Here is a 10666-nt window from a genome sequence, read left to right on the forward strand (position 1 = left end):
ATAAAAGTCTTTGTGCGTCATTTGGAATTAAATGTCTTATTCTCTTTCATTCACATCATTTTCAGGCAACAGCATAACAAAGAATACATAGTTACATCAACTCCAAATTTTAACAATTCGCCTCACAAAGTGTTCTAATTGCTTAAAATCACAGAATTGATTTGTCTTGTACAAATGCAAGTACAATTCCCGCAGAAGTTGCAATCGTCTGAGAATGGAGGAGCGCCGATGCGGTCTCAATCTCCATTGGCGTAAACTCTCCGAGATCCCATCCTCCACCTCAACCCTCAACACCTCAATACAGTGCCCCAGAGAGGGAATTTTCTTGGATGCTCTGCACGCCAGAACAATGGCCCTCAGACGATGCACCCTGTTGAGATTGGCCACCACAAAGCTCAGGATATTCTGCACAGTCACAGGCAGATTTGTGGGAAAAATGCGCGATTCGGCTTTCCTGTCACCGGGAAAGACAATCAGAGAGGGAAAATATTCCATCTGATACTGCCACGGCAGGTCATTTGTATCCCCATCAATGCTGAGAAAGCGCAATTGGGGAATTTCCCTGAGAATCCGTGCCACTTGAAGCACATTCTGTGACATCATCGTACAGAAGGCACAATTTGTGGACGTAAACAGCACAATATCCGTGCTCTTGGACTCCATCACACTCTCGAGGAAGTTCCTCGCTGTAACCTCCTCGAAATTCACCTGTGTAACATTGGGAACACCAGTCGCACCACTGTATTTGTGGGTGAATTTCGAGGGGGCATCTGATGTCTTAAGATGCCGATTTAGGCGTCTCTGATAGAAATTCTTTACAAATTGCACGATATTTCGCAAAGATATTTCCTCTTTCATGAAAAAAGTTGACTCATTCTGCAGAAAGAGCAGAGAAAAAATTGTTTTAAGAAAAATATTTTTTTCTTTGTATCAATGGTTAACTCGCGAAGTATATGGTAAATGTGAAAAAATACAGTTTATCTATATATTAGGACTTCTTCAATACTCATTTTTAGACGTTTTTTTATCTGAGATCCTTTGATTTCTGTATTTTTTTGAAAAAAATTATTAGGTTGTTGTAATAAATTTTTATCGATAATTTTTATTGTGGATGGATCATTGGTTACTTGCACAACCATTCATTACATATAATTTCTACTGCATTGTTTCTCATATTTGTCAAATGCATTTAATTTGGATTGATGTGGGTTGATTTAATTGAAATTATAACCAACTATCTTCTATTGAAAGCCTTGAAAGCATTTTCACATTTATAGAAACATTTTGTTGTTCTAAAAAATGTTTACGCGTTTCTTGAAAGCGTTTTCACTTACAAAACAATTGAATGTTCTAAAAATGTTTCTGCGCTTCTTGGAAGCGTTTTCGCATTCACTGAAACACTTCGCTTTCCTAAAACTGTTTCCACGCTTCTTGAAAGCGTTTTTACGTTTACATGAACATTTCACACCGTTCTAAAACATGTTTCCGAGTTTCTTGGAAGCGTCTTCACGTTTGCAAAAATATTTCGCTGTTATACAAAGTGTTTCCGCGCTTCTTAAAAACGTTTTCACATTTACAGAAACATTTAACTGTTCTAAAAATTGTTTCCACCTTTTGAAAATGTTTTCACATTTCCAAAAACATTTCACTGTTCTAAAACATGTTTCCGCGTATCTTGAAAGCGTCTTTACGTTAACAGAAACATTTGAATGTTCTAAAAATGTTTTTACGCTTGAAAATATTTTCATTTTATAGCAACATTTCATTGTTCTAAAAAATGTTTCCGCGTTTCTTAAAAGCGTTTTCACGTTTAAAACACTGTTCTAAAAATGTTTCCGTGTTTCTTGAAAGCGTGTTCAACTTTACAAAAACATTTCACTGTCCTAAAAAATGTATTCGTGTTTCTTGAAAGCATCTTTACGCTTACAGAAAGATTTGAATGTTCTAAAAATGTTTTCACGCTTGTAAGCATTTTCACATTTATAGAAACATCTTATTGTTCTAAAAAATGTTTCCGCGTTTCTTGAAAGCGTTTTTACGTTTAAAAACATTTCACTGCTCTAAAAAATGTTTCAGCGTTTTCACGTTTAAAAACCATTTCACTGTTCTAAAAAATGTTTCCGCGTTTTTTGAAAGCGTTTCCACGTTTACAAAAACATTTCACTTTTTTAAAAATGTTTTCCCGTTTTTGGAAAGCGTCTTCACGTTTAAAAAACATTTCGTATTTCTAAAAAATGTTACAGTGTTTCTTGAAAGCGTTTTCACGTTTACAGAAATATTTCACTGTTCTAAAACATGTTTCCGCGTTTCTTGAAGGCATCTTCACGTTTACAGAAATATTTCGATGTTCTACAAAGTGTTTCCGCGTTTCTTGAAAACGTTTTCATATTTACAGAAGCATTTCACTATTCCTAAAATTATTTCCACGTTTTATGAAGGCGTCTTCACGTTTACAAAAACATTTGACTGTTCTAAAACACGTTTCCGCGTTTCTTGAAAGCGTGTTCAACTTTACAAAAACATTTCACTGTCCTAAAAAATGTATTCGTGTTTCTTGAAAGCATCTTTACGTTTACAGAAAGATTTGAATGTTCTAAAGATGTTTTCACGCTTGTAAGCATTTTCACATTTATAGAAACATCTTATTGTTCTAAAAAATGTTTCCGCGTTTCTTGAAAGCGTTTTTACGTTTAAAAACATTTCACTGCTCTAAAAAATGTTTCAGCGTTTTCACGTTTAAAAACCATTTCACTGTTCTAAAAAATGTTTCCGCGTTTTTTGAAAGCGTTTTCAGTTTAAAAAAAACATTTCACTGTTCTAAAAAATGTTTCAGCGTTTTCTGAAATACTGTTTACGTTTAAAAAACAATTTCACTGTTACTAAAAATGTTTCCACGTTTTACGAAAGTGTTTTCAAGATAAAAAAAAAAAGATTTCACTGTTCTAAAAAATGTTTCAGCGTTTTCACGTTTAAAAACTATTTCACTGTTCTAAAAAAAGTTTCCGCGTTTTTTAAAGCGTTTTCAGTTTAACCTCACAAACATTTCATTGTTCTAAAATATGTTTCAGCGTTTCTTGAAATACCTTTTACGTTTAAAAAACATTTCACTGTTCTAAAAATGTTTCCGCGTTTTTTGTAAAGCGTTTTCACGTTTAAAAAACATTTCACTGTTCTAAAAAATGTTTCAGCGTTTCTTGAAATAATTTTTACGTTTAAAAAACAATTTCGCTGTTCTAAAAAATGTTTCCGCGTTTTTTGAAAGCGTTTTCACCGTTTTCACGTTTAAAAAATATTTCAGTGTTCTAAAAAATGTTTCAGCGTTTCTTGAAATACTTTTACGTTTAAAAAACAATTTTGCTGTTCTAAAAAATGTTTCCGCGTTTCTTGAAAGCGTTTTCACGTTTATAAAACATTTCATTGTTCTAAAAAATGTTTCCGCGTTTCTTAAAAGTTTTTTCACGTTTACTACAGAAATATTTGACTGTACTAAAAAATGTTTCTGCGTTTCTTGTAAGCAATTTCACGTTTACAAAGCATATCCATTTTTCTAGAAATGTTTAATGCGTTTCTAAGGTTGTTTTTTCATTTTTTTTTTGGATGCATTTCCGTTGTTCTGGGAACATTTCTCGGCCAAATGGTTTATGTCTCAACTTCAACTTTTTTTACAAGAGTAACGCCTCGATGACGAGTGAAAATTTATTTTTTTTTTAGTAAATTCAAAGGTATTGAAATTTTTCTAATGAAATCCGAACGATGGCTTTTGTCAGTTTTCTTTTTTATTGCTATAATTCATGACCTTTTTAATGAAGTTGAAACACGGGATTTTGATCTTTGATCTTCTCCTTTTTAATGCTTTAATGGTTTTTAAAAATATTAATAAATTGTAGTGCGCCAAATACTGATAAAGTCCAAAGAATTCTCAATATAGCGATATTTTTTTTGAAGAGAGAAAATAAAATAAATATAAATTTTTAGATAGCAACACTTACCTCAGGGTCAATGATAAGCACTGCACTTTTGTCTTTTTGGGCTAAGACATCTACTCCCAGTCGCTCAGCAAATGGATGATACGTTAAGCTGTCGATAACGATGAAGGACATAGTCTTGTTGTACTTACAGGCCAGTCCGGAGATTCCTTCAATGTTCTCCGGTTGACTGCTGTTGAAGAAGATCCCTTCGTGCAGCAATTCTCCGTGATAGAGAAGTTCACATTGTTTTCTCTGTCCCAGAATCCGGAGATTCTCCGGACTGCGCTTGTCGAAGGAATTCATGGAGGAGAACATGTGATGACTGGGCTGTTCCTCCAGAAAATCATCCTCGCAATGTTTCTTTTCAGCTTGGCAAGAAGAAACTTCCGGATTTGCATACTTTGACAGACTATCTTCACCAATGTCACAAATGTCGCGCAAAAGATCATTCTCAACATGCTTGCTGCTGTTGAGAACATTGACAAAGTGCACAGAAATCGAACGGTGGCGTGGAACCTGTGCTTTACGCATAAATGGTCCATTTCGTTGGAATGTCCTCAAGAGCTCCTTGCACTTTGCCCTCAACTCCATGTGACTCTTTTGATTAGCTTTTCGTTGATCTTTCATAAATTCCCGCGACATCTCAACAATCCATTTGTCACTCAAGCAATTGTAGTACTCCATTCCCAATTGCCTCATCATTGTGTACCCATCAGTCCAGTCCCAATAGAAATTTCGAGGAGTGAAAAAGAGCAAAGCTGCGCCCTGTTTAACGTACTCCGAAAATGTCTTGGATTTAATGCCCGGAGGGGAAATCCAGAGAGTTACTTGTTGATTGTGATCGAGTATCCATGAAGTGATATTTGGCACAGTCCACGTGGAATTGAAGTATTCCTGGACAAATCCCAAAGAAATTTATTCAGAATATGATAGATCCTTTATAAATCCGTATTTAAAAAGGGAGAATGAAAGCGTTCCAAATTTGCCGGATACTAGAAGTCATGATTTTGATGCTATGTTCTCAAAATTGGTTATGCACAACTCAGAAAAAACAAATATTTTGTAAAATTGTTCGTAAATGTTTATGAATTCCTGGGGACTTAAAAAATGTTCGTAAATCGAATAATTCACAAAAGTTCGTAAAATTTTGTACTTTTTTACATACATTGTTCGTGACATGATCATTTGACGAACATTTTTTTTACTTTTACAAACATTTGTTCGTAAATGTTCGTAAACTCACAGAAAAATGTTCGTAAACCCACAGAAAAATGTTCGTAAAATTTTGTAAGAGAAATAAAAATGTCTGAACAAATGTTTGCAAAGGAAGAAAAATGTTCGTCAAGTGCTCGAGCAATGTTACGAACATGTTTGTGAAAAAATAATACATCTTTTACGAACTTTTTAGTTGGTTATACAATTTACGAGTATTTCTTAAGTCTTTAATAAGAATTCAAAAACATTTAGGAACAAATTTAAAAAAATATTATTGTGTGTAATTAATGAAAAAGTTTTTTTTATCGGTCAAACTTATACAACAAAATCGTGCTAACGAGCTTGAGTTGTCTCGCAAGTTATCTTTTCATTTTATTTTATGTTTACCCGTTTCACAACCGATTAAAATATTACTTCAAAATTTCTTTAAAAATTGTCTAGAAAAGCCAGCAATAGAATTTCAGATAAAATTTAATATTCGTAAATTGTATCAGTCGGTTTATAACTATTTGAAATCAGTCTAGATATTTGAATTTGAAATATTAAAGGCCTTTGTTTAAAATAGGTATTTATTAACAAATTTGAGTTGACATTTTTATTACTGAATATTTGAGTCTTAAAATTATGATTACCAAATTTTTGAGTCTTAAAATTTCGATCACCACAGTCCTAAAATTTTGAGTCGATAATTTTTTTGTTTCAATATTTTGAGTTATTTTTGATAAACGAATATTTGACTACCAAATTTTTGAGTCAAAATTTTGATGACCAAATATTTGGCCAGCAAACTTGAGACAAAATAATGATGATTAAATATTTTTTGTCCTAAAATTTTGAGTCAAATTTTTCATGATCGAATATTTGACTACCAAATTTTTGAGTTAAAATTTTGATTATCAAATATTTGACCAGCAAACTTGAGTCAAAATTTTGATGACTAAATATTTGTTTGTCCTGAAATTTTGAGTGAAATTTTTAATGAATGAATATTTGACTATCCAATTTTTGAGTCAAAATTTTGATAACTAAATATTTGACCAGAAAACTTGAGTCCAAATTTTTAATCAAATTTTTGAGACCCAAATTTTTGATACCACATTTTTTCAGTACCAAAATGTCGAGAAATATTTTTGACGACTTAATATTTCAATTTCAAGAATTTGACGTAAAATTTTGATTACCAATTTTTCGAATCACAAATTTTTGATGAACAATTTTTTTGTCGAAAAATTTCGAGTAAAATTTGTGATGACCAATATTTCAGTCTCATTGAGGTAAAATCAAATTGAAGTCAAATTTTGAGGTAAAATTTTGATTACTAAATTTTAAATCAAAATTTGGTTTACCAATTTTTTTAATCACAAATTTTGGTGACCAAATTTTTTAGTCTCAAAATTTCAAGTCAAATATTTGATGACCGAATATTTGATTATCCAATTTTCAAGTCAAAATTTTGATTCCTAACTAAAAAAGCAAATTTCCGTCAGAATATCTACTCGCACATCGAAAGGAATTATTAGGATCTGAGAGCTCTTAGAAAGGGTGTCAGATACAAGATTTAAATCTACCACCCGTTTTTTTCTTTCAATCAGATCCTTCCTTTGGTTTCTAATTTCCACGCACGCACGACCTTACTCTTCCACGTTTAGTCACTACCTAAACTCTCTCTCATCCGTTTCTTAGTTAATTCTAAGTTCTAAAGTAGTAGTTCTAAAGTTCATTAATGACAAACTATAAGAGGACTCTAATGTCATGCTGTGATGTTCTTTTATCATAACACACAGGGCTAGGTCATCTCTTGGTTTGAAAAGGTGACATCGGAGGATTTCAAATGGTCGAATATCCGCCGGGTTTAGTAGTCAATTTACATAATGACCAAATATCTGACTGGCAAACTTGAGTCAATATTTTAAGTCCAAAATATCCGATCACCAAATAACTGAGTTTCGAAATGTTGAGTCAAAATTTTGATGACCAAGTATTTTACTCCCAAAATCTTGAGCCAAATTTTTGACGACCAAATATTTGAGCCTCTAAATTTTGAGTCAAGATTTTAATGGCCAAATATTTTAGTCCCAAAATCTTGAGTCAATTATTTTTCGACCAAACATTTGAGTCTCAAAACTTTGAGTCAAATTTTTAATAACAAAGTATATTTCTCCCAAAATATTGAGTCAAATTTTTAGCGACCAAATATTTGAGTCAAGATTTTGATGGCCAAATATTTTACTCCCAAAATCTCGAGTCAAATTTTTGGTGATCAAATATTTGAGTCTCAAAATTTTGTGTCAAGATTTTGATGGCGAAATATTTTACTCCCAAAATATTGAGTCAAATTTTTGGCAGTCAAATATTTGAGACTCAAAATTTTGAATCAAGATTTTAATGGTCAAATATTTTACTCCTAAAATTTTGAGTCAAATTTTTGACGACCAAACATTTGAGTCTCAAAATTTTGAGTAAAATTTTTGATGGATAAGTATTTTACTCCCAAAATATTGAGTCAAATTTTTGGCGACCAAATGTTTGAGTCTTAAAATTTTGAGTCAAGATTTTGATGGCCAAATATCTTACTCCTAAAACTTTGAGTCAAATTTTAGGCGATCAAATATTTGAGTCTCAAAATTTTGAGTCAAATTTTTGATGACAAAGTATTTCCCTCCCAAAATCTTGAGTCAAATTTATGACGACCAAATATTTCAGTCTCAAAATTTTGAGTCAAATTTTTGATGACTAAATATTTCACTCCCAAAATCTCGAGTCAAGTTTTTGACGACCAAATTTTGAGTTCAAATGTTGATTAACATATTTTGATGGTCAAATATTTTATTCCCAAAATTTTGAGTCACATTTTTGATGACTAAGTATTTCACTCCCAAAATATTGAGTCAAATTTTTGGCGATCAAATATTCGAGTCTCAAAATTTTGAGTCAAGATTTTAATGGCCAAATATTTTACTCCCAAAATCTCGAGTCAAATTTGTGTCGATCAAATATTTGAGCCTCAAAATCTTGATTACTATCTCAGTTAGCTAGAAAAGAATGTTTTATTACTTCCAATTTAATATTGTTCTTGTTTATCCATTTGTCATTTTCATTTAGGAGTCAGTGAAAAGATAATCTAATGCCTTTTAATTCTTCAGAACACTCAAAGTTCGTGTGATCATCGCAAGCAGCGCTAAAAAGGCATTTTCTTCCTTGTGTCATCATCAAGCATATGCAGAAAAGTCATGTGAAGCTTATGCATCATCAGGTTTAAAATGAGCGCAAAGGGCGCAAAGCGATGATCTTGAAATGATTAATTTTATTTGCGAGACTTTTTATGGAAATGCGTGACAGGGACCCCATAAAATTATCTCAATTGCTTCAGTGAATTTTATTTGTTTTTTTTTTAAATGTGTCTCAGCAATTAGTGCTTGGATTAATAATCTTTTTTGTACTTACCAGAGTCTCATTCCATTGATACAGTCGGACGCTTGGCACAGTATCCACCCCAAAAGCCTTAGCAGAATCTCCAGTGACAACTGCGAAGAGCATATCGCGCACGGGATCCCTTTCCAGGAATTTAACGGACGTCTGAAAGAAGATCTGGAAGGCCTTTTGATGCCGCTCCAAATTAACAAAAGCCACAACAACAGCGTCATGCCCGGTCAGTAGTTTCAGAAGATCATTGGGAGCACTGAGACCTGGGGAGAAAAATCTTTGATTGGGCTTCACGCTTCGGGGATTCCAGGTCAATTTGGCAGAGAAATGAAAGTATACTCACGCTGAATGGGTTGAATGAGAGAGCGAACGAACTTGACCAGATTCTTGGGCATCCACTGCCCATTGTATTGCACGGCGATACCTCCGGGCATGTAGGCCATCAGTACTGGCCAGGATTGCACTTTGGAGTACTGCAGCCGGCATTCTCCGCCCGGCTGCCAGCAATTGATGGCAGCAAAGTGAGCTTCGCGGTAGAAGAGCCTGGCAGCATGTTCGTAAGCTTCTCGGGCTCTCTGACTATTGGCACACCAGGGAGCATAGTAGAGGACTAGAGAGAGCTCCGAGAGAGTCACACGGGTTTGCGTGGGTCCCAAACGACCATCCGGGGAGTCACTAACCAGGGATCCGGGAGAGAAGAAGTGCCTAGGACTTGGTGGTCTTGAAGTTCGAGTTGCACTGAAAAATCAAGAAACTCGAACATTTATTTCTTCCAGGGAAGCCTTCCGGAAGCTACTTACTTGTTCTGCAAGGTTGCATACGTGGTCAGAATTAATGCAATTATACAGATTACCTCCTTTCCATAGTAAATAATCATATTTCTGTGGTATTTCCTCGAGGCTTTTGGTGCTTCTGCAATGTCAAGAATCCAGCTAAAATGCCTCCAACCTTCAAGCCCAAATAACCCCCCAAAAAGCAATATTTCACCTGGATTCTGAGCTGTTACATTCCTCCCTACAGTCTCAGCTGTATCTCCACTTGGTGTATCAGTTATTTTATCAGCTTCTGGAGATTTTACGTCTGACATATGGAAATTCTTTTGGAGGTTCTCGTTGCAGACAACACGTCATATCAAGTTCATTTCTCTTTGAACGCAAAAATCACCCAAACAATTGCATCCAACACACCCCACTCTACACTTTATGTCCAGATCACATCCACAGGTACCCTTTTCAGCCACTTCCAGACCTTCGAGTGCCCTTCAACCATGGAAAAATCCGCGAATTTCGTGAGAAAATTCTCTTTGGCAAAATTTTCTGACAAATCAGAACGTGACAGCAAATTTGTCGAATGGGTTGCCTGATTCCCGGGGAAAAAGCGCGCGCAGCGAATTGAGGCGAAAAAGCACATATATATTAAAAAGCTCATGAAGTTTGCTTTGTAAGATCGAGCAATCGAGCTATTTCAATGTAGTATGTAGGGGATGCCAGGGCAGCCCAGCAAATGTTTTTTTTTTAGTGTTTTGTGCAAATATTAATTTTTTGTCAATATTTTCTCAAAGTTTCTAGTTGGAATAAAAGACAATCAGCAATGTAGAAGCTTTTAGAAATTGTCATCGCTAGGGGAAGTGGGGTTACATTAAGCCTTTAACGACGAGACAGTTTTCGCTGACCGAAAATCAGCAATAAAAATGAAACCGATGAAAAAAAATTTGTGAAACGTCTTACATCTAGCCTTCGAAAAGCTAGCAGAATCTGATTTGGTATATTTTTTGTCTCTATGAACAATAGGGACAAAAATAGCTAAAAAATTTAAGTAATTTTTCGGACGATACCAACGATTGATCATTTTCGCTCTAAAGAAAAATATTATGTTTGAGTATTTTAGTTACTTGTTCTAAAACGGTTTTGCTTAAAAAAATTGGAAGTATAAAAAATAAATAAAATAAATTTTCAATATGAGAATTTAAAAAATTTGCCATTTTTGAGCTTAAAAATTTACTAGGGTAAAGTGTATAATTTGGAATTAGTGTTATAAGTTGGACAATTCGCCGGTACAAG

The 10666-nt window shown here is 34.0% G+C and overlaps 1 protein-coding gene across 1 annotated transcript; it reads right to left on the reverse strand.

Moving 5' to 3' along the window:
- Positions 1 to 17: 17 nt before the first annotated feature.
- Positions 18 to 9960, reverse strand: LOC129805893 (thioredoxin domain-containing protein 11). Its single transcript, XM_055854131.1, has 6 exons — positions 9594 to 9960; positions 9407 to 9518; positions 8950 to 9344; positions 8628 to 8869; positions 3990 to 4862; positions 18 to 876 (listed from the first exon to the last, which is right to left on the reverse strand). Exons 1-6 carry the CDS (start codon positions 9691 to 9693, stop codon positions 97 to 99), a joined length of 2502 nt encoding a protein of 833 aa, XP_055710106.1. The 5' UTR covers positions 9694 to 9960; the 3' UTR covers positions 18 to 96.
- Between the last annotated feature and the right edge of the window lie 706 nt (positions 9961 to 10666).

This window comes from Phlebotomus papatasi, chromosome 3, assembly GCF_024763615.1.
Source record: "Phlebotomus papatasi isolate M1 chromosome 3, Ppap_2.1, whole genome shotgun sequence".
Lineage (NCBI taxonomy): Eukaryota > Metazoa > Arthropoda > Insecta > Diptera > Psychodidae > Phlebotomus > Phlebotomus papatasi.